General features: G+C 40.9%; 1 protein-coding gene and 1 pseudogene across 1 annotated transcript in view; both read right to left on the bottom strand.

Moving 5' to 3' along the window:
• Positions 1-391: 391 nt before the first annotated feature.
• On the bottom strand, positions 392-1,065 carry LOC103208081 (annotated as a pseudogene).
• A 2,854-nt stretch (positions 1,066-3,919) lies between these two features.
• The window catches only part of NIPSNAP3A (nipsnap homolog 3A), a 15,904-nt gene continuing 637 nt past the window's right edge, over positions 3,920-19,186 (bottom strand). Inside the window, exons 2-7 of the mRNA XM_042782685.1 lie at positions 15,085-15,097; positions 14,186-14,396; positions 11,935-12,093; positions 9,762-9,911; positions 4,089-4,175; positions 3,920-3,996 (exon numbers count right to left, since the gene is read on the bottom strand). Of these exons, the coding sequence (XP_042638619.1) occupies positions 3,920-3,996; positions 4,089-4,175; positions 9,762-9,911; positions 11,935-12,093; positions 14,186-14,396; positions 15,085-15,097 (697 nt within the window). The remainder of the gene's footprint in view (positions 3,997-4,088; positions 4,176-9,761; positions 9,912-11,934; positions 12,094-14,185; positions 14,397-15,084; positions 15,098-19,186) is intronic.

The raw sequence follows: 19,186 nt of genomic DNA, 5'->3' as shown, positions 1-19,186 counted from the left end.
TCAAGGTCACAGAAATTGAGGAAGAGGTCTTTCTAATGCGCATTTAACACTTCTCCCACCATACTCAAGGTTCCCACTCCACTGATGACTAAAGATATCGTAGCTTCCATTGCAAGCAGGTTCCTAGGGTTTCCTCAGTAGGTTAAGATCTGGTGCTGAGAATGAAGTTCTGGATTGGTGTCTACAAGAGACAGTTTGCTGATCACCTGGAAGTATGTGGCAAGGCTGGAACCAGAACAGATTGGCTGTGTATCTGTTTCTCTACCTGGAAATACAAATTCAAATATTTTCATACTAAAGCACAATCAGTGGTATTATCTTTACAACCAACAGACAGCATTACCTTGCAGGCAGATAAAGGCTTGTTTTTCTGAATGACTGAAGGGGAGCTTTATTTCTTCGTCTCTTCCTCCATGGACAAAGTCTTGATGATCTTTTCTTTTCTTGGCCTGGCACCACTCCTCATGGTGCTTGCACACTTCCTTGGTCTTAGACCTGCAGGCCCCAGCCTGGTCAGCCATGAGCTGCGTGTGGGTCTTGTCAGCTTTCGGCTTGTGGATGTGTTCCACGAGAATCTGCTTGTCCTTGAACACGTTCCCCTTCACCTTCAGGTACAGGCTGTGATGATGTGACAATCTTCTTAGACTCATGATCTTCTGAGCAGCTAGTGCAGAATTCTCCTCCTCCAGGCGTTCACGTTTGCAGTACCTTTTTGCTTACTTATGCCCATACACCTGCTCTTCTTGTGAGCTAAGGTATTCTTCCAACACAAAGCCTGAGAATGGACAGTTACAGGCCATATTTAATCAGTTTCTGGGGTTGCTGATGGAAGCTGGCATTGCTGATTTCATTGGTATCACTGGGGGCCTTCTTCTTAGCACAGTGGAGGATACTGGCAACAAGCCTCTTCTGAAGCCTGAACTTATTCACGGCTGAAGGTGTAACACCGAAAGGAAAGAACCCCAACAGTATTATTTTTATTTATTAATGGTATCCAGAAGCAGTTGAGTCATTTACTACTTCATCTAGTTAGGATGATGAGGCACCTCTAATAAGAGATGCCATCTGCTGGCCCTTGTTATGGCAGCACAGTATGAATGACAGAATTTTAAACCTCACGTTGATCCAATCAACAGATACATAATGAGGAGTATTCCCTGCCATCAGGAACTTTACACTGTAATGGGGGGAGTTACATGGTAACAAACCACCTCAGCACAATATTCTGAGTAGCACAGAGAAAAAGAAGGCAGGGGACAGTGGTAGAGGTTTGCAGTTTTAAACAGAGTGGGCAGGAAAGGCTTCAAGAAGCTTTTGAGTAAAGACCTGAACGTGGGGAAGTGATCTGCGTAGATGCGAAGAGTTCTTGTGAGGAGCCTTCCGTGCAGAGCGAAGAGACCCTGAAGCAAAAGTGTGTCTGATGTACTGAAGGAAAGCCTCCCAGGCCAGGTCTGGAGCCAAGGGAGGAACAGATGCAGTGAAAGATGAGGAAACCACATCATGCAGACACTCCCAGGTCACAAGGGCTTGATTACTCTGGAAGCTCTCCAGTAAGAAGCCACTGGAGAGTTCTGAGCAGGGGAGTGACGCGATCTGGCCTGTTTCACGTTACATTGGCTGCTGTGTTAAAAATAGACTGGGGAGGGAGTGGAAGGAGAACAAGAACAGGAGATCCGTTAGGAGCCTTTCCTAGTAATCCAGGTGAGGGATGACGACTCGCTTGAACCAAGATGGTGGCAGTAAGAGACGTGAAGCAATCATATTCTGGATATTTGGGATTTGCCAACAGATACATAATGGAATAGAAGAGAAAAGAAATGAGCCTGAGGTTGCTGGCTTGAGCAAGTAGAGAAAGCTGCCATTAACTAAGCTAAGGTTTCTGGGTAAAGATTAAGAAGAGTTCAGCTTTGGACATGTGAAGTGTGAGATGCCTATCAGACATTCAAGGAAAGGTGTTGAGAAGATACTTGGATGAGATGAGTGTGGAATGCAGAGAAAAGGTGTAGACTAGAGTTGTCAGCATACAGATGTTATTTAAAGCTAAGAAACTGGAGACGTCCAGGGAGTAAGTATAAATAGAAGAGGTTTAAGGAATCAGCCCTGCGATACTCTAACATAGGAAGTCAAGAAAAGGAGGAGACTAAGAAGTAGCAGCTAACGAGAAAAGGCGGTTTTGTGCAGTGTTTCAGAGGACAAATGAAGAAAAGTGTTTCCAAAAGAAAGGTCAGTTGTAAAATGAGGACTGAGAAATGAGCTTGATGGAACAATTTGGCTGATGTGATGATTAAGTAAGTTCAGAACAGAATGTGAGAAGAGAGAATGGACTATGAACTACACTTCTGAATTATATTGTAAAGAAAAAGAAAAATAGGGCAGAAGCTGGAGAGTGAAGTATACTTACTTTTTAAGACTGGAAAGTAACGTATTTGTATGCTGGCGAGAAGGATCCTATAGCAAGGGAAGAACTATTGGAGCCACATCCTTGAGCAAGTAAGTGTACAAATAGAGAAGTCGGTCTTTGCTTTGGAGCATGTACAGTTCATCCATAGTAACGGGAGAGGGTGTACCAGCTGTCTCACACTGCACGATGGTCCAGGTAAGGGAGAGGTGACACACTTTGTTGTCCAAAATGTTTTCAGATAGCTAATTCATAATTTACAGTATGTTTTAGAAATGTAAAGTAACATTGCTATAGACTATCAGAACTTTGAAATACCAAACTATGTTAGAAGGCAGAGGCACTCAACTAAAATAGAAATTATAGGTGTTTCAAGGAAAACTTCAGTACATCTGTGACAGTGCTGAAGAAATTCTCTTGATGGGGTTACTGTTGTTGTTGTTATGTGCCATTGAGTTGGACCTGACTCATAGCGACCCCTCCCTGGGTTTCTGAGGCGTTATCACTACCAAAGTAGATTGCCCAACCTTCCTTCCAAGGAGTGGCTGGTGAGTTTGAACCACCAGCCTTCTGGTTAGCAGTCAAGTGCTTTTGGCACTATGCTACCAGATCTAGCATGCTATTTTCTTGATGTAACTCACCATTTACAATAAATGTGGTAAATTATTACTGTGCCATGACCCTACAACAATACAGCAACAGCTCCAGAGAAGAGGATGAAAATATAAAACACAAATAAAAAGCATCAGAATGGATCTGTAGGCTTTTATTAGGGCAAGCATGTCCATAACCATAGAAGATTGCTTTAGAATAAACAGATATCCCAGTGTCTTAGCTAAACAGTGATTCAAAATGAAGTAAAAACATTGGTAAAATTAATGACAACATTTCAGCATATAAATCAATGAGATTTTTAATGCCAAGACCTAAATACATTATTTTCTATGTTAGCATGACTAACAGGTAATGTAAAAACCACAGTTAATACAGATGATACATATGATACTGTATTTTTCCAATGTAAAGAAATATATTTGATCTCCTGTTCTCATGAATCCCATCTGATGCTATAAAATAAACTTCACTGAATAAATTTTTTTTTTAAAACTCAGAAAAACAGATACTCTAAAAAGGTGGATATTGTATATAAATAATTAAAAAAACTGTCACAGGCATGAAAATAGAACATCATTTTAATATAAGAAAATGTGTACCAAAAAGGCTATCAAAATCTAGAAGCAGCATTACTAGAAAATAAAGGAAGAATCAAGACCATGAAGCAGTGGCAGCTATTTGCAATGCACCCCAGACAGTGAAATGCCCCACACCACAGGGGAAAGGAACAGACCTATTTCCTGAAGTGGTGATGACAAAGGACAGAAGTAGCTTCAATAATGCAAGGGACCCAGCTAATGAACTTACTACCTCCTTCAGATAAAAGGGAGACTCTTGGGGGGAATGTAAGCACCATTAGCAGACACATTGCACAGCAGTTAATGAACGTCTCCTTTCAGTAGCAAACTATTTTAATGGTGAAAAAGATGCCGGAATCAGAAGCATATTCTGCTGAGATACTAGGTAGTTGGCACTTTCCCGCACTAGGAAAAAAAATATTATAAGAAGACACATAAAGTTAATGACTGAATCAAATATGTTCTAAAAATAATTCATGCCTCGTCAAATAGCGTACCAGCTGCCACAACTCTGGGGTCCTCGTGAGACTCGTGTCTCCCAGCTGCACGACTGTCCGCACTCTCATTCCACCAAAGAGCATGAACTGCAGAAACAACCACAAATAGACTCTAAAGAATATGGCAGGCCCACAGATAAGAACTGCAGAAAAGGGAATCAGATGTTCATCTTGTTCTTTAAATCAAAACAAAAACGAACCCCTCCCCCTTACTGCCACTGACTCACAGAGACCCCCACAGGGTTTCCAAGGCTGTCAATCTTTATGGAAATGGACTGCCCCATCTTCTTCCCATAGAGCAGCTGATGTATTTGAACTGCTGCCCTTCTGGTTAGCAGCCAAATGCCTTACCCACTGTGCTACCAGAGCTCCTTTTAAATCAAAATAGTGAATATAAAACTAAATTGTTAGGGTCAAGATTTCAGAGGGTCAGAGATTTGGCAAAGAAATTTATAAATTAATCAATCACACTGGTTTTACTGATGAAGAAAGAGAAGGCTGGAGACGATCAAAACTAGACTCGTTTCCTAACTTTCTACTCTATTGGAAAAAATAAGATTATAAAGAGAATTGTGTTTAATGTAGAAAACTTATGATATAAAGAAAAAAATAAAAATAAGCATAATCTTAACCTCTCAGAGAAAAATCTCAATATTTGGTCTATTTCCTTTAAAAAAATATGTAAAATCAAATTAAGGTTACACTGTACAATATGCTTAGTAAAATATTTTTAAAACTCAATAATGTAAGTATTTTCTATTTCAACAGTATTAATTTTTAATGGCTAAGTGAATTCTTCCTTATAAACCCATTGCCACCTAGTCAATTCCAACTCACAGCAACCCTATATGTCAAAATAGAACTGCCCTATGGAGTTTTCAAAGTTACAAATCTTTATGGAAGCAGAATGCCTCATCTTTCTCCAGTGGAGCATATGGTGGGTTTGAACCACCAACCTTTTGATTAACAGCTCAATGCTGTAACCACAGCCCCACCAGAGCTCTCTTCCTCCTTATAGCTAGCTATAAACATATACATAACACTATCTACTTTATAGCCTTTGAAATTTCCTTCCCATATGATATCTATACCCTTACACACCAAAGCATATTTCCTAGAAATAAAATTGGCAAAGACAATGAACAAAAATAAGGCTTTTAATGTATATTGCCAAATTTTTCTGGGGAAAAAATCAAGCCAATATGAACCCTATACAGTATATAAGTATTTATATTTTCTTGACCTTCTTAACACTGGATTTATCTCTCTCTTTGTATCTATATCGGCATGTCTCTGTTAGGTTAAAAATAGTGTCTCATTATTATTTTAATCTGTTTCACCTTAAATATTTATTTAGTAGTCACCTGTATATTTACCTTTGTGTAAGTTTTTAATTTTTTTGCTTTTGAATTTCATTTCTATACATATATACATGTTTCTATCTGTATGTACACACACACACAGGCAGTCCCTGGGTTACAAATGTCTGACTTACAGACAACTCCTACTTGCCCTTTAATGCAAGGCTCCAAACTGGTTCTGTCACAGCCAACAAAGTGAAACAGGAACAGACTAGAATTTTTTCAATTTGGATGATTCGTCACAGTAACCCGAACGGGAAAAATCACGAGTTGGTGCTCTGGGCTGGGAGACTCAGAACAGGTACAGTGAGCCCGTTCTGGAGTTGACGGCTAAGACTGGATTACTGGCAGGACTGTGCAGAGCCACACACGCTCAAAGCAGTGCGCTGGCCACTGTCTTTGAACAGGGTGCCGCCATCACTTTGAAATGACTGAACCAATCCCTGCTTGCAACAAATTCTTCATCACAGGCATCTTCAATTGGAGCATTTGCAGCTTTTAAATCACTTGAAAAGGTTACGGGCCTTTTCTGGCACTAAAACTAAACCCAACCCTCCGCCACTGAGTTGGTCCCAACTTACTGCGACCTCACAGGACAGAACAGAGCTGTCTCCAAGGCTTTCCTGTCTCCAAGGTTTTCCAAGGCTGTAAATATTTATGGAAGTAAACTGCCTTATCTTTCTTCTGCAGAACAGCTGGTGGGATTGTGCAGTGTAGCAAATTACTTAGTGTGGCTTTTCGACCCATAAGTCTTTGTAAACTCCGTGGTGGAATTTGCTGTGAGCAACTGAGGAGCTCCTGATTGTAAAAGTTATCCACCTGGGGTATTTCTGTTGGTAGTGGCACTGGAACAATGTTCTGGGAAGTTCACTCTCTCTCAGGTGCTTAGAATTCTGATGTTATGGCTAGTTTGGCCACTCTGCCACTCTGCCAGGCTCAAAAGGAGGCCTCCTAGAGGCAGAGGTCTCTGACTGCTGGTTGAGAAAGAATACTGCTGAAAGAGACACGTGCTCCTGAAATAGACATGCATTGCTGGGAAAGAGACACAAGAGACACACATTGCTGAGTAAGACACCAGGGACATGCACTGCTGGGGGAGAGACTGTGAGAGAATTGGCTGAGAGGCAGTGGGCTGGGAGAAAGACTGAGTGTTTTTCCTGGACTTGAAGTGTAGCCTGGTGCTTCCCTAATAAACCCCATAATCTGTGAGTTCTGTGTGGCCACTGCAGCTATCGAACCCAGGAGAGAGGTGGTGGGTGCTTTGGGAGTAACGGTTGGTGAAAGGGCTGGAGGGAGGCAGCATGTCTGGCCTTGCAGGAATAGGCCTTGGGCTACTGGTGGTGATTCTGTCTTCCTCTTGTGGGGTTAGGGGAGGTCAGAAGATGTGGCCTCCTTGCCCTTTTAGCAGTTGCTGTCAGAAGCTGTGGGATTCGTTGCAGTGGCTCCAGACTCATAGAAGCATGAGACATTGTAAAAGAAATAAGGAAGGGACCTGGGAAGTGAAACTTTGGATTCTTAGATGGTTACTTTGTTTGGTGTTACCTCTTAAAGGAGATAATTGATCCAGAGGCTAGGGCTTTTGGTTATAACCAGGCAAAGGCCCAAGGCCATATGCACAGAATGGGATGATAATCAAGGTGAAGAGATGAACCTGGAATGTCTTTAAAAGGATTATGTGTTTTGGATTATGTGTTTATCTGAATGTACTAAGGCTAGTGAATGTTCTCTTACCTGCCTGTACATTAGAAATGATTATGGGGTATGTGGATAACAGAGTGTGTTTAAGTCCGCCTTCAGTCAATACTTGATTGGATATGTTAAAAGGGGAAATAGAATTTGCCCAGAAGAAACACAGGCTTTTGTTTCAAACCCTGTGTGTAGAGTATAGGGGGTTTAGGTAGAAAACCTGAGCCTCACCCAGTACTACTGAGGGAACAGAAGATTTGCATTTGTAAGGACCTGAAGAGGAAAAAAAATGATGACTGTTTGGCTCTTTGAATTTCCAGCAAGAAGACTGGTTTTGGGTGCATCGAGATAGGAAAGTCATGGTCCATGAGATAAACCCCTTCCAGGACTGAAAGTTAAGAAGCCAGTGAGTAGTAAACTTGTATGTTACTCACTTGTGACCACCTGGGTCTACCTGAGTGGAAATGGGGGAAGTGCAGCAAAGAAGAAATGGGCTGAGTTTGGTACTCTTTGACCTTGGCCATGGAGGCTGGAGATGAGAGGAAGGGCTGGCTGGTCTGAAGTGCAATGAGCTGTGAGCCTACCGGCATTGAAATAGTCCCTGAGGACTGAAGATGTGAGAGAAGGTGCTGGCTGGTCTGAAGTGAAGGGAAGAGTGTGACTCCCAAACTTGGCAGCTGGTACCCATGACCTAGCTGAGATGGCTAGGGCTGGGCTGACCAGAACCCGACCAAATGAAGAGGAAGATGTTTGACACTGAGCTAATGTTAAGTAGCTGCAATTTGATGGCTTGTATTGGGCTGGACTTTGCTTGTTTATGGATCCAGATGCCTGAAGTTTCCAAGCAGAACAGAAGATTCTCCAGAGTAGAAAGGACCATGCTTGTCTCCTTAGAGTACTGGTTTGAATAAGGATGGGCAAATTAGAAATTAGCTGTTTAAAATGGGGGGAGATAAAGGCTTGAAATGGCTGGCTTACACGCTTTCACGGGTGTGGTTATTCTTAAACTGATGGTGAAGGGATGTGAATTTTTGAAGTATAAAGGGATAATGGCTAGAAAGGCCAGGGGGTGGCCTGCCGTGTAGTAAATTACTTAGTGTGGCTTTTCTACCCATAAGTCTTTGTAAACTCCATGGTGGAATTTGCTGTGAGCAACTGAGGAGCTCCTGATTGTAAAAGTTATCCACCTGGGCTATTTCTTTTGGTAGTGGCACTGGAACAATATTCTGGGAAGTTCACTCTCTCTCAGGTGCTTAGAATTCTGATGTTATGGCTAGTCTGGCCACTCTGCCAGGCTCAAAAGGAGGCCTCCTAGAGGCAGAGGTCTCTCTCTGACTGCTGGTTGAGGAAGACATGCTGCTGAAAGAGACATGCGCTGCTGGGAAAGAGACACAAAAGACACGCATTGCTGAGTAAGACACTGAGGGACACGCACTGCTGGGGGAGAGACTGTGATAGACTTGGCTGAGAGATGGTGGGCTGGGAGAGAGACTGAGCGTTTTTATTGAACTTGAAGTGTAGCCTGGTGCTTCCCTAATAAACCCCGTAATCTGTGAGTTCTGTGTGGCCACTGCAGCTATCAAACTCAGGAGAGAGGTGGTGGATGCTTTGGGAGGAACGATTGGTGAAAGGGCTGGAGGGAGGCAGCATGTCCAGCCTTGCAGTAATAGGCCTTGGGCTACTGATGGTGATTTTGTCTTCCTCTTGTGGGGTTAGAGGAGGTCAGAAGATGTGGCCTCCCTGCCTTTTTAGCAGATTGGAACCACCGACCTTTTGGTTAGCTGCCAAATGCTTTAACCACTGCACCACCACAGCTCCTTCTTGCCTTAATGTAAAGCTAAATAAGAACCATATGTACCTGGTCTGACTGACTCATAAGGACACAGGAATGGATCTCGTTCGTAACTGCCTGTATATGTACATATGTGTATATATCACATATGCATGTGTGTGTATACATACTTGTATACCTCCCATCTCTCTGTATATATCCTATATCTATACATCCTATCCTATATATATTGCCCATTCTTCCTTCCAAGGAGTGGGTGATGGATTTGAACTGCTAGTGTTCTGGTTAGCAGTCATATGTCTTAGGCACTATACCACCAGAGCTCCTATATAAATGGCACGGGAATAAAAAGACCAAAATGTTAATAGCATTAACTCTAAGTAGTTAGCATTATCACTAAGTAGTGGGAAAAGAATAATTTTTTCTTTGTGTTTGTCCTTGTTTTTAGTATTTATAAAAACAAATACTACTTTTGCATTCAGAAATAATCTCCCTAACCCAAATAATTTTTTTTAAATGGATAAAAGTACATTCAGAGGAAAAAAGAATGCAAAGAGTAGATTATTCCTTGAGGTTCCTTCTAGTTTTTTAAATTCTATCATTTCCATGTACCAGGGAAAGCAAGCAGTTAAGCATTTGAAAAAGGCTTCGTAAGATGTAAATAAATTCAATGTAAAATAGATGTTTTGAACTTTTCAAAGTACAAAATACTAAAAATTTGGCCATAAAAAATTGTATGCCATAATAAGAAAGAGAAACCAACTGACGCAGAGAGCTTATTAGTAGCTGGGCATTATGCTTTGCAGTTATCACACAGCAAGGGGACCACTGTACCTCTGTTGAGTACTCCATATTCCGTGTGGAAAACTCCAACTAGTTTGTTGTAGTTTAGTCTGACATGGGAGTTAACTGCCCTTTGAAACGCATCACCCCACAGAGCTGGTCCACCAGGTTTCATCTGAAAAGTAACCAGTTCATAGACTCCTAGAGTAAGAAGAAAAGAATTTTACAGAAAATAAGCAACTTCTAATCATGTTTGGTCTGTTACAGAAGAGCTGCACAGCGACCCCGTGTCAGAGCTGAACGACACTCCGTAGTGTTTCAATGGCTGATATTCACAAATAAATCACCATGCCCTTCTTTTAAGGCCCTTGGTGTGGAACTGTAACCTCCAACCTCTCAGCGTTAGCAGCTGGGCGAGTTAACGTTTTCAACACTCAGGCTCACACGTTTATGTTACTTGCTGTTTAGTTGATCCTAATGCAAAGCAACCCAATAGGACAGAGTGGAACTGCCCCATAGGGTTTCCCAGGCTGTAATCTTTATGGGAGCAGATCACAAGGTCTTTTCTCCCAAGGAACAGCCAGTGTGTTTAAACCGCTGACATTTCAGTTAACAGCTGAGCACCACCAGGGCTCCTTATGTTTATGTAAACATATGCATAAATTTTTTGCATTATTTTTTTGTGCTTTTATGCTTAGAAAGTCCTCGTTCATGTTTAAGAGACAGGTATTAAGCTCAATTATATAGAAAAAGAAGAAAGAACACTGGAAGCTTTATGTTGTTGTTGTTATGTGCTGTCGAGTCAGTCCCACTCATAGTGACCCTTCCTTCAGTTTCTGAGGCAGAATCACTACAGAAGTAGATTGCCCAACCTTCCTTCTGAGGAGTGGCTGGTGGAAACTATATATAAGGTATTATCTCAATATTTTAAATTTTTTTTCCTAAGTCTTAGTGTAGTGCCTCAGGCACCTGACAGCTAACCAGAAGGCTGGCGGTTCAAACCTACCAGCCACTCCTTGGATGGCAGTATCACTACGGAAGTAGATTGCCCAACCTTCCTTCCGAGGAGTGGCTGGTGGGTTTGAACCGCCAGCCTTCTGGTTAGCAGGCAAGTGCCTTAGGCACTATGCTACCAGAGCTCCTTGGGAATAATGGAGGATATAAAATAAAGCGTAAACTAGTTTATGTGGTTCTAATCTGGCCTTTGTATAAAGGTCGACTGAGGTAATTATCACTTTAAGTCAGCAAGAAGTGAAATCATCAAGACGACAAATCTTTAGGAATTATTTTCAAACTGAGAAAGAAGAGGAAAACACAAAAGTTAGACTACAGGAACACAGCCTTGCAGTTTCAATTAATCCATTCCTCCTTACAATCTTACAAACAGTCAATCTCATAAGTAAAGATGTACTTATTAAGATTAGCTTTAATCTGTGAGAAAAAATACTTTCCTATTTAAAAGTTGGTATTTTAAAATTATAACAAAATTTCATACACTACTTTTCATCTACCTACACATTTCCCCCGCTTCCAATCCCCAATTTCTCAACCTCTTGTAATTACTTCAGCTTTACATATAACAACATAGCTAAGTTTTAAGAATCAATAAAATCCCAATTTGGAAAAATGTTTCATTATTTAATGCTCATTGTTCTAGAAGGCGCTCTAGTAATGCAGCGGTTAATGTGCTCAGCTGCAAACTGAAAAGTTGGCGGCTGGAACCCACCAGCCGCTCCAGGGGAGAAAGATGTGGCAGTCTGCTCTGTAAAGATTTACCACCTTAGAAACCCTACGGGCCAGTTCTATTCTGTCCTATAGGATTGCCGAGTCAGAATCAACTCAAAGACAGTGGGCTTGTGTTCTTTGTTCCTGTTTCAAGGGTCAAATTCATTTTTATCTCGCCAAGTACCCTGCTGTTGTTGTTAGTGGGTGTTGAGCTGATCCTGGCTCACAGTGAAGCACGTGTGCAGAGCAGAACTGTGAGTTTTCAAGTCTGTGACTATCTGAAGCAGCTTCCCAGGCACGTCTCCTGAGTGCCTCTGGGCGAGTTACAACGGCCAACGTTTCGGCCAGCAGTTGAGCGTTTAACCATCTCCACTACCAACTCCTAATATATAAAACAAAGGATCACTTTTACCTTTTTTCTGCCGGACCTTCAGTTTTATAGTTAAGATGTTTGATACTCTATTCATTAATACTCAGGGATGGAAAAGGAAAAGCTTACCCTCTTTGGGGGGCTTTTCCATTTTGCACCATGGCACCAGGTAAGCAATCTCACACTCTTGTTTGTCCATAAGAAGCAAATTTGGAAGGAGGACTTGTTCTTGCCATTCCTTATTTTTGGCCAAGGCTTTCCGAACTTCAGTTCGATGAGCAAAATTATCTATGGGAAGAAAAGAAGAAAAATAAGTTTTCAATTTAAAATCTCCTGTACTTTTTTTTTTTTTTTTAAGGGCGCTCTGGTAGCATGGTGCCTAAGGCACTTGACTGCTAACCAGAAGGCTGGCGGTTCAAACCCACCAGCCACTCCTCAGAAGGAAGATGGGCAATCTACTTCCGTAGTGATACTGCCTCGGAAACCCAAGGAGGGGTTGCTATGAGTCGGGTCCGTCTCCACTGCACATAACAACATACCTTTTTTATAAGGAGCTTTGGTGGCACAGTGCCTAAAGCATCTGACTCCTAACCAGAAGGCTGGTGGTTCAACTCCACCAGCCACTCTGCAGAAGACTGGGCAATCTACTTCCATAAAGATTTACCACCTTGGAAACCGAACGTGGGTCGCTATGAGTCGGAATCAACTCAAATCAACTTGATGGCAGTGAGTTTGTTTTTTTTAATACCTTTTTTATGGATTTTATTTAGCTCTGTAAACGCACATCAGGGACATTGTGTTTTACAGTAAAACCAGAGAAAGTGGGAACCTGTGCAAGTGGAAACCTGTTGTTGTTGTTATGTGCCGTCCAACCCCTCCTTGGGTTTCCAAGGCAGTATCATGGAAGTAGATTGCTCCATCTTCCTTCCGGGGAGTGGCTGGTGGGTTTGAACTGCCAGCCTTCTGGTTAGCAGTCAAGTGCCTTAGGCACTATGGAAAACTCGTGTATTTTTCACTAAAAGGAGCAATAGGAAAGTGGTGAGATTGTACCCTGGCAAAGGCAGAAAACTCATGAGAGCCCAAAATCAAGGCAGCGCCCCCTGCAGTTCTGGTTCTCCTAGGGGTCACTGTATCACTGGAGTTCCCAAGATGAACCAGTATGATACCTGCCTGCAACTTGCTCACGGTCTAACCCTCATGCCATATGTAATAAGCAGTTAGGCCCCACCACTCACCAGGCACTTCTGTGACCTAAGTTATTGAATCTTTTCATGTATCAGTTTTCTAATCTGTGAAATGAGGACAATAATACAGTGTCTATCCCCAGGGTTGTTGTGAGAATTAAATGAAAAAAGCTTAGAATAGTGCTTGCACCTAGCCTATACTCAATATATGTTTATTATTATTAATTGAGGCATGTAATTTACAGTCCCAGTTTAGAAAAGGCTGTTTTTGGTGCTGGTGGACAATGGTCATATCAACCAACACCTTGAATCAAATGAACTTTTTAAGGCTCTTCCCCTTTGAACAAATAGCTTCCAAATAATTAATGGTGACTTACCCATCTCACCCATTCTTTTTTCCCATTACTTATTTTTCTTCTGTGTAAATTACCCAAGCACATGTACTAACACATCTACTAATTTTTGGACCTAATACTATCTGGGCCTCATAAGACTAAGGGTAGTAGGGCTGTGTGGTTTATCCTGGGGAAAAGGAGTAACATCTATTTGAAAGATTCCAAGTTTATGAGGACTTTGTTATTTTAATGGGACATGTGGGATATCAAACTTGTGGGATATTTATGGGATATCCAAAGCATATATTGTGTTTCAAGGGGTCTGTTGTAATGGGAAAAAATACTGAAGTATGGCCATATTAAATATACAATGAGCACTTTCCATATTAAAGTACTTTATGGCTATTAATTTTAGATGTTGATCACCACACATTAACTGAAAGCATTAAAAATTCTCCAGATAATACTAAATCCATGTTGGCTGCTATAGAGACTGAAGTAACAAACATTCTAGGTGTTCCTATAACCTGCTCTACTGCTACTAAACCAGGGGTAGGTCAGTTTCAATGTGGGGAGAACTCTCTAATTCCTTTCCCTTTGCAGTGTAATGACAGTGAATTCTCTGAAACTCTGGGGTGCAGAAATGAGATAATTTTTTGATTTGAGATTCAGAGAGTCCACATTTTCCCCTTTATAACTAAGGGTTTGAGCAGGGGGCTTGTCTAAGGTGTACTATTGGGAAGTATAATCACTGAATTGACCTGTCTGTATTTATAGAAGCAGAGATCTAAGAGCTAAGTCTCATGTTCCAGCTAACAGAATGAAAAGCTGTACTAAACCATGAAGCTAGATGACTCATACCATACTTCCAAATATGAAACACTTTATTCACTGTGCCTCCAAATTCTACACTCCAGTATCCAATCAGTTCAGAGTGAGCTGTCCGAAGAGAAATGTTTTTCTTAGCATTTTCCAGGAACTCATTCATCTTTGAGGGTTTAAGGTAGTAAGTACGAAATTCATAGAATGTCCCATCGTTCTGTCTGGGGCCTGAAGCAAAAGATGCGCACACCTGAAGAAAGACAAGACACGTTTAAGTATTTTGGGGTGTAAACAAGAACAGAGCCACTGTCACCACCTCATGTGCCACAGAGTAGAACTGCTCCCTAGGGCTCACTTGGCTGTGATTTTCATGGAAGCCGACGGCCAGGCCTTTCTTCTGTGCTGCTACTGAGTGGGTTTGAACTGCCGACCTTTAGGTTCATGGCCAATTGTAAACCACTGTGCCACACAGGGACCTTTCTGCGGAGGTAGAATTTATTACATTGTGTTACAACCAAGTCTAAATCTGGAAACAAGAGACCCTCATCAGAGTCACACTGCATGCTGGTTCTTCTGTGGTCATCTCTGTAGATCCCTGTTTCCGCAGAGATGACAATAAAGAGAGCTCTCTTAAACGGGCTGGAGGTAGGGCTACTCCTTCTTAGCAGGGATTCACCTTCAGTCACTTTTTCATGAAAAGCTGCTTGTAAGAAGGCAATGGGATCTTTTTTTTCTTTTTAATTTTAAAATATTTTTATTATTAAAATACAAATTGTTGTTGTTATTGTTGTTATGTGCCGTCGAGTCGGCCCGACTCATAGCGACCCCTCCTTGGGTTTCCAAGGCAGTATCACTACGGAAGTAGGATTGCCCAACCTTCCTTCCGAGGAGTGGCTGGTGGGTTTGAACCGTCAGCCTTCTGGTTAGCAGTCAAGTGCCTTAGGCACTATGCTACCAGAGCTCCCAAAATACAAATAGGGTGAAGGAAAAAATGAAATACCAGAAAAGGAGAAAGTCATCAATTTACTGCCTGCCTACAACCACAGTTAGCAATTTCATTTACTTTGTCACCTTTTTATTTTATGCCTGTGTAAGGCAATGGGATTGTAATGCTATCTTCTTACCCAAGAACTACAATTAAGATCCTAACAGATTTATAAGTAGTTTTCCCTTATTTGTTCAATTTCCCACTTTCAGTATATGTTACAGTTATTCATTTAAATGATCTTTATGTTTATAAAACATGCAGCTCTTTTGGAAGGTACAATGGGAGTATATTTACTAGCAGAAAATTTTTTGGGGGGGTTCTTAAAAAAATTAATATTGCTGTTCAGGTCAAAGTACTTTCTAAATCTAATGAGGAAAAACACTGATCCAGAATAGTACTGGAATGCCACTAATGGCAATAAAAAGATCGTATCCATCTAACTGTACTGCAGCATGGTGACAGATGACATGAATGCCAGAGGCAGCAGAGTCAGTGTGTTAGAATGGTCTCAACTGGTATCAGATTTTAATTATAGATGCGATGTAAAAAAAAAAAGGACATGTAACCCATCCAGTTATACGAGGTTGATGGAAATAATCTCTTAATATTCTTCAGTTCTCTTTGTAATAGTTGTATGTTAACTATATAACATTATGTTCTAATTAGGTCCTTTGAGTGAATTTAACTTTCAGTAAGAAATAATTTGCCAGAAATTATCCTATGAGAAATTTCTCTGTGTATACACACATCCACATGTATACGTATTTACATATGGCATTCTAGTTTACATATTCATCTTACCTGAGACGAGTTAACACCTGCCCATTCCCAGAAGCTAATTACAACAGAATAATCTATTCAACGAGAATCTGGTATCTATAAAGCTGTGAATGAATTTTGGACTTACATTGACTACCTACTATGTCAAATAAAATCAGTAAGTATCTAGCTGTTACATATTTTGGTTATAACATACAGCCACAGATTTATTTTATTTAATTGTGGATAATAAGAGTTCATTACAATTGCCATTCTTAAGGTCACTCTATCCATGTCCATTTTGAAGTATATTCTTGTTTTCCAGATGGCTATTTGGAAGGTAAGCATTCCCAACCAAAACACTCACATACCTTCTTCTGATAGGCATTCTCTTGGGACATTTCAGCTGAACTCTAGTAACAGACTGTTATGCAAATAAGCAACACCTTGGTCTACAGTGTAAAAGTATTATAAACAAAATACAGATATATTAAAAAACGGGCCAATGGGGTGTTTATAAAAATTACTTCTTAAGTTGACTTCAGGAAGTTTGTAGTTGGAGAACTAAAATATGTGGTCACATATCTTACTGCTATTTTTCACAGGAGAAATATATTAGAGGGTCACCCAAGGAAAGTAAATAGCAGTGAGCAGGGGCGTTGGGGATGGAGAGCATTTCTGTTGTGGGTTAGAAAGTAGAATGCTGGGAGAGGAATCATAAATGCTTTAAACCCAAACCTGTTACTGAAGTAGATTTTGACTCAGAGTGACCCTATAAGACAGAGCAGAACTACCATGTAGGGTTCTAAGGCTGTAATCTTCATGAAGATTAAAGAGGAACAGCATCACATTCCTCGTAAAAATGAACATTTCAAGATCTATAAGTACGATGCTGTCAGTGATGAGATAATATATATATATACACTTACAAGGAAGACCAGTTACTGCAATTATTTTAATTTACACACTAAGCACTAAGGCCAAAGATGAGGAAATGACAGATTTTTTTTTTTTTTTTTACCAACTTCTACAGTGTGAAACTGATCAAGCTTGCAATCAAGATGCATTGATAATTCCTGGTGACTGGCATGAGAAAGGTGGAGAGAAAGAAGAATCATGAAATCACACTAAACCTACTCCATCAAGTTGATTTTGACTCACAGCAATCCTATAGGACAGAGAACTGCCACGTAGGGTTTCTAAGGCTGTAAACCTTTACAGAAGCAGACTGCCTCAGCTATCTCCCATAGAGCAGGTGATGGATTTGAACAACCAACCTTTTGGTTAGCAACTGGAATGCCTTAGCCACTGTACCATCAGCACTCCTTAAAGAAGGATCAGTAGTTGGAAAATATGGTCTTGGTAACAGAAATGACACTGGATATTGAATGACAGAATTTTATAAGACCAACAACTTATTCAATGCAAAAACCTTTTTTTCAACAACATAAACAGTGACTACACATGTGGACCTCATGGATAGAATATACAAGAATCAAATCAACTACATTTGTGGAGAGATGAAGTTCCAGTCAGAATAAGGCCAGGGGCCGACTGGAGAATAGACTATCAAGTGCTCCTATACAGATTCACGTTGAAGCTGAAGAAAACTAAAACAAGTCCATGAGAGCCGTATGATCTTGAGTATCTCCCATCTGAATTTAGAGATCATCTTAAGAACAGGTGTCATGCACTGAACACTAATGACCAAAGACCAGGTGAGTTGTGACAGATGACATCAAGGCATCATATGTGAAGATGGTAAAATATTATTAAAAAGAAATAACAGACAAAACAGATGTCAGAAGAAACTCAGTAACTTGCTCTTTATAAATATAGAGCAAAGTGAATGGAAGAAATGATGAAGTAAAAGAGTTGAACAGATTTCAACTCTTGAGGACACCTCAAGAAAACAAAGTAAAGTATTATGCTTAAATGTGGAAAAACCTGTAGCTAAAAAACCAAAAGGGAAGAACATGCTTGGCATCTGTTAAACAGAACTGAAGAAAAAATTCAAGCTTTGAGTTGTAATATTGAAGGATTCTAAGGGCAAAATACTGAACGATGCAGGAAACATCAAAAGAAGATAGAAGGAATACACAGAGTCACTGTACCAAAAAGAACTGGTTGATGTTCAACCATTTCAGGAGGTAGCATATGATCAAGAACCAATGGTATTGAAGGAAGAAGTCCAAGCTGCACAGAAGGCACTGGAGAGAAACATGGCTTCAGGAATTGATGGAATACCACCTGAGATGCTCCAACAGATGCGTGCACTGCTGAAAGCACTGACAGGTCTATGCAGAGAAATCTGGGAGACAGCCACCTGGCCGACCAACTGGAAGATGTCCATGTTTATACCCGTTCCAAAGAAAGGTGATCCAAGATAATGTGGAAATTATCAAGTAATATCATTCATATCACACAAGTAAAATTTTACTGAGATAAAAATGGGTGCAGCCGTACAATGACATGGAACTGCCAGGAATTCAAGCCAGACTGGGAAGAGGGCATGGAGCCTGAGATATCATTGCTGATGCCGGATGGATGGATCTCAGCTGAAAGCACAGACCACTAGGAAGATGTTTGTTTACCTGTATTTTACTGACTATGCAGAGGCATTCAACTGTGTGGAGCATACCAAATTATGGGTAACACTGTGAAGAATGGAAATTCCGGAACACTTAATTGTGCTCTTGTGGAATCGGTACACAGACCAAGTAGTAGTTATTTGAACAGAACAAGGAGATTTGGTTGGTTTAAAATCAGGAAAGGTGTGCGTCAGGGTTACATCCTTTTACTATACTTATTCAATCTGTATGCTGAGCAAGTAATCTAAGGAGCTGGACTATATAAAGAAGAACAGGGCACCAGGATTGGAGGAAGGCTCATTAATGCGCAATACGCAGAATACAGCGTTTTCAGCAGACTGTTTGTTTCGAGTTCTGGTAGCATAGTGCCTAAGGCACTTGACTGCTAACCAGAAGACTGGCGGTTCAAACTCCCCAGCCACTCCTCCGAAGGAAGGTTGGGCAATCTACTTCCGTAGTGATACCGCCTCGGAAACCCAAGGAGAGGTTGCTGTGAGTTGGGTCCGACTTGACGGCATATAAGGACAACAAAAGCACAGTGAAAGACTGAATGAACATGAAAAGGACAAAAAACAAAACCTAGAATAGGCAATGAAGAAGGCAAAATCTCAAAGCTCTATTTTGTACATTTCTCATTTAAGGTTAAGTGACTTTGTCCATAATTGTCATGTTTGCTAAAAGGTTCCTGACCCTGCCTGCTGG

This window comes from Orycteropus afer, unplaced genomic scaffold, assembly GCF_000298275.1.
Source record: "Orycteropus afer afer isolate SDZICR_OR568_19922 unplaced genomic scaffold, OryAfe1.0 scaffold00410, whole genome shotgun sequence".
In the NCBI taxonomy this organism is placed as follows: domain Eukaryota; kingdom Metazoa; phylum Chordata; class Mammalia; order Tubulidentata; family Orycteropodidae; genus Orycteropus; species Orycteropus afer.
This window is presented reverse-complemented; position numbering and strand designations above follow the sequence as displayed.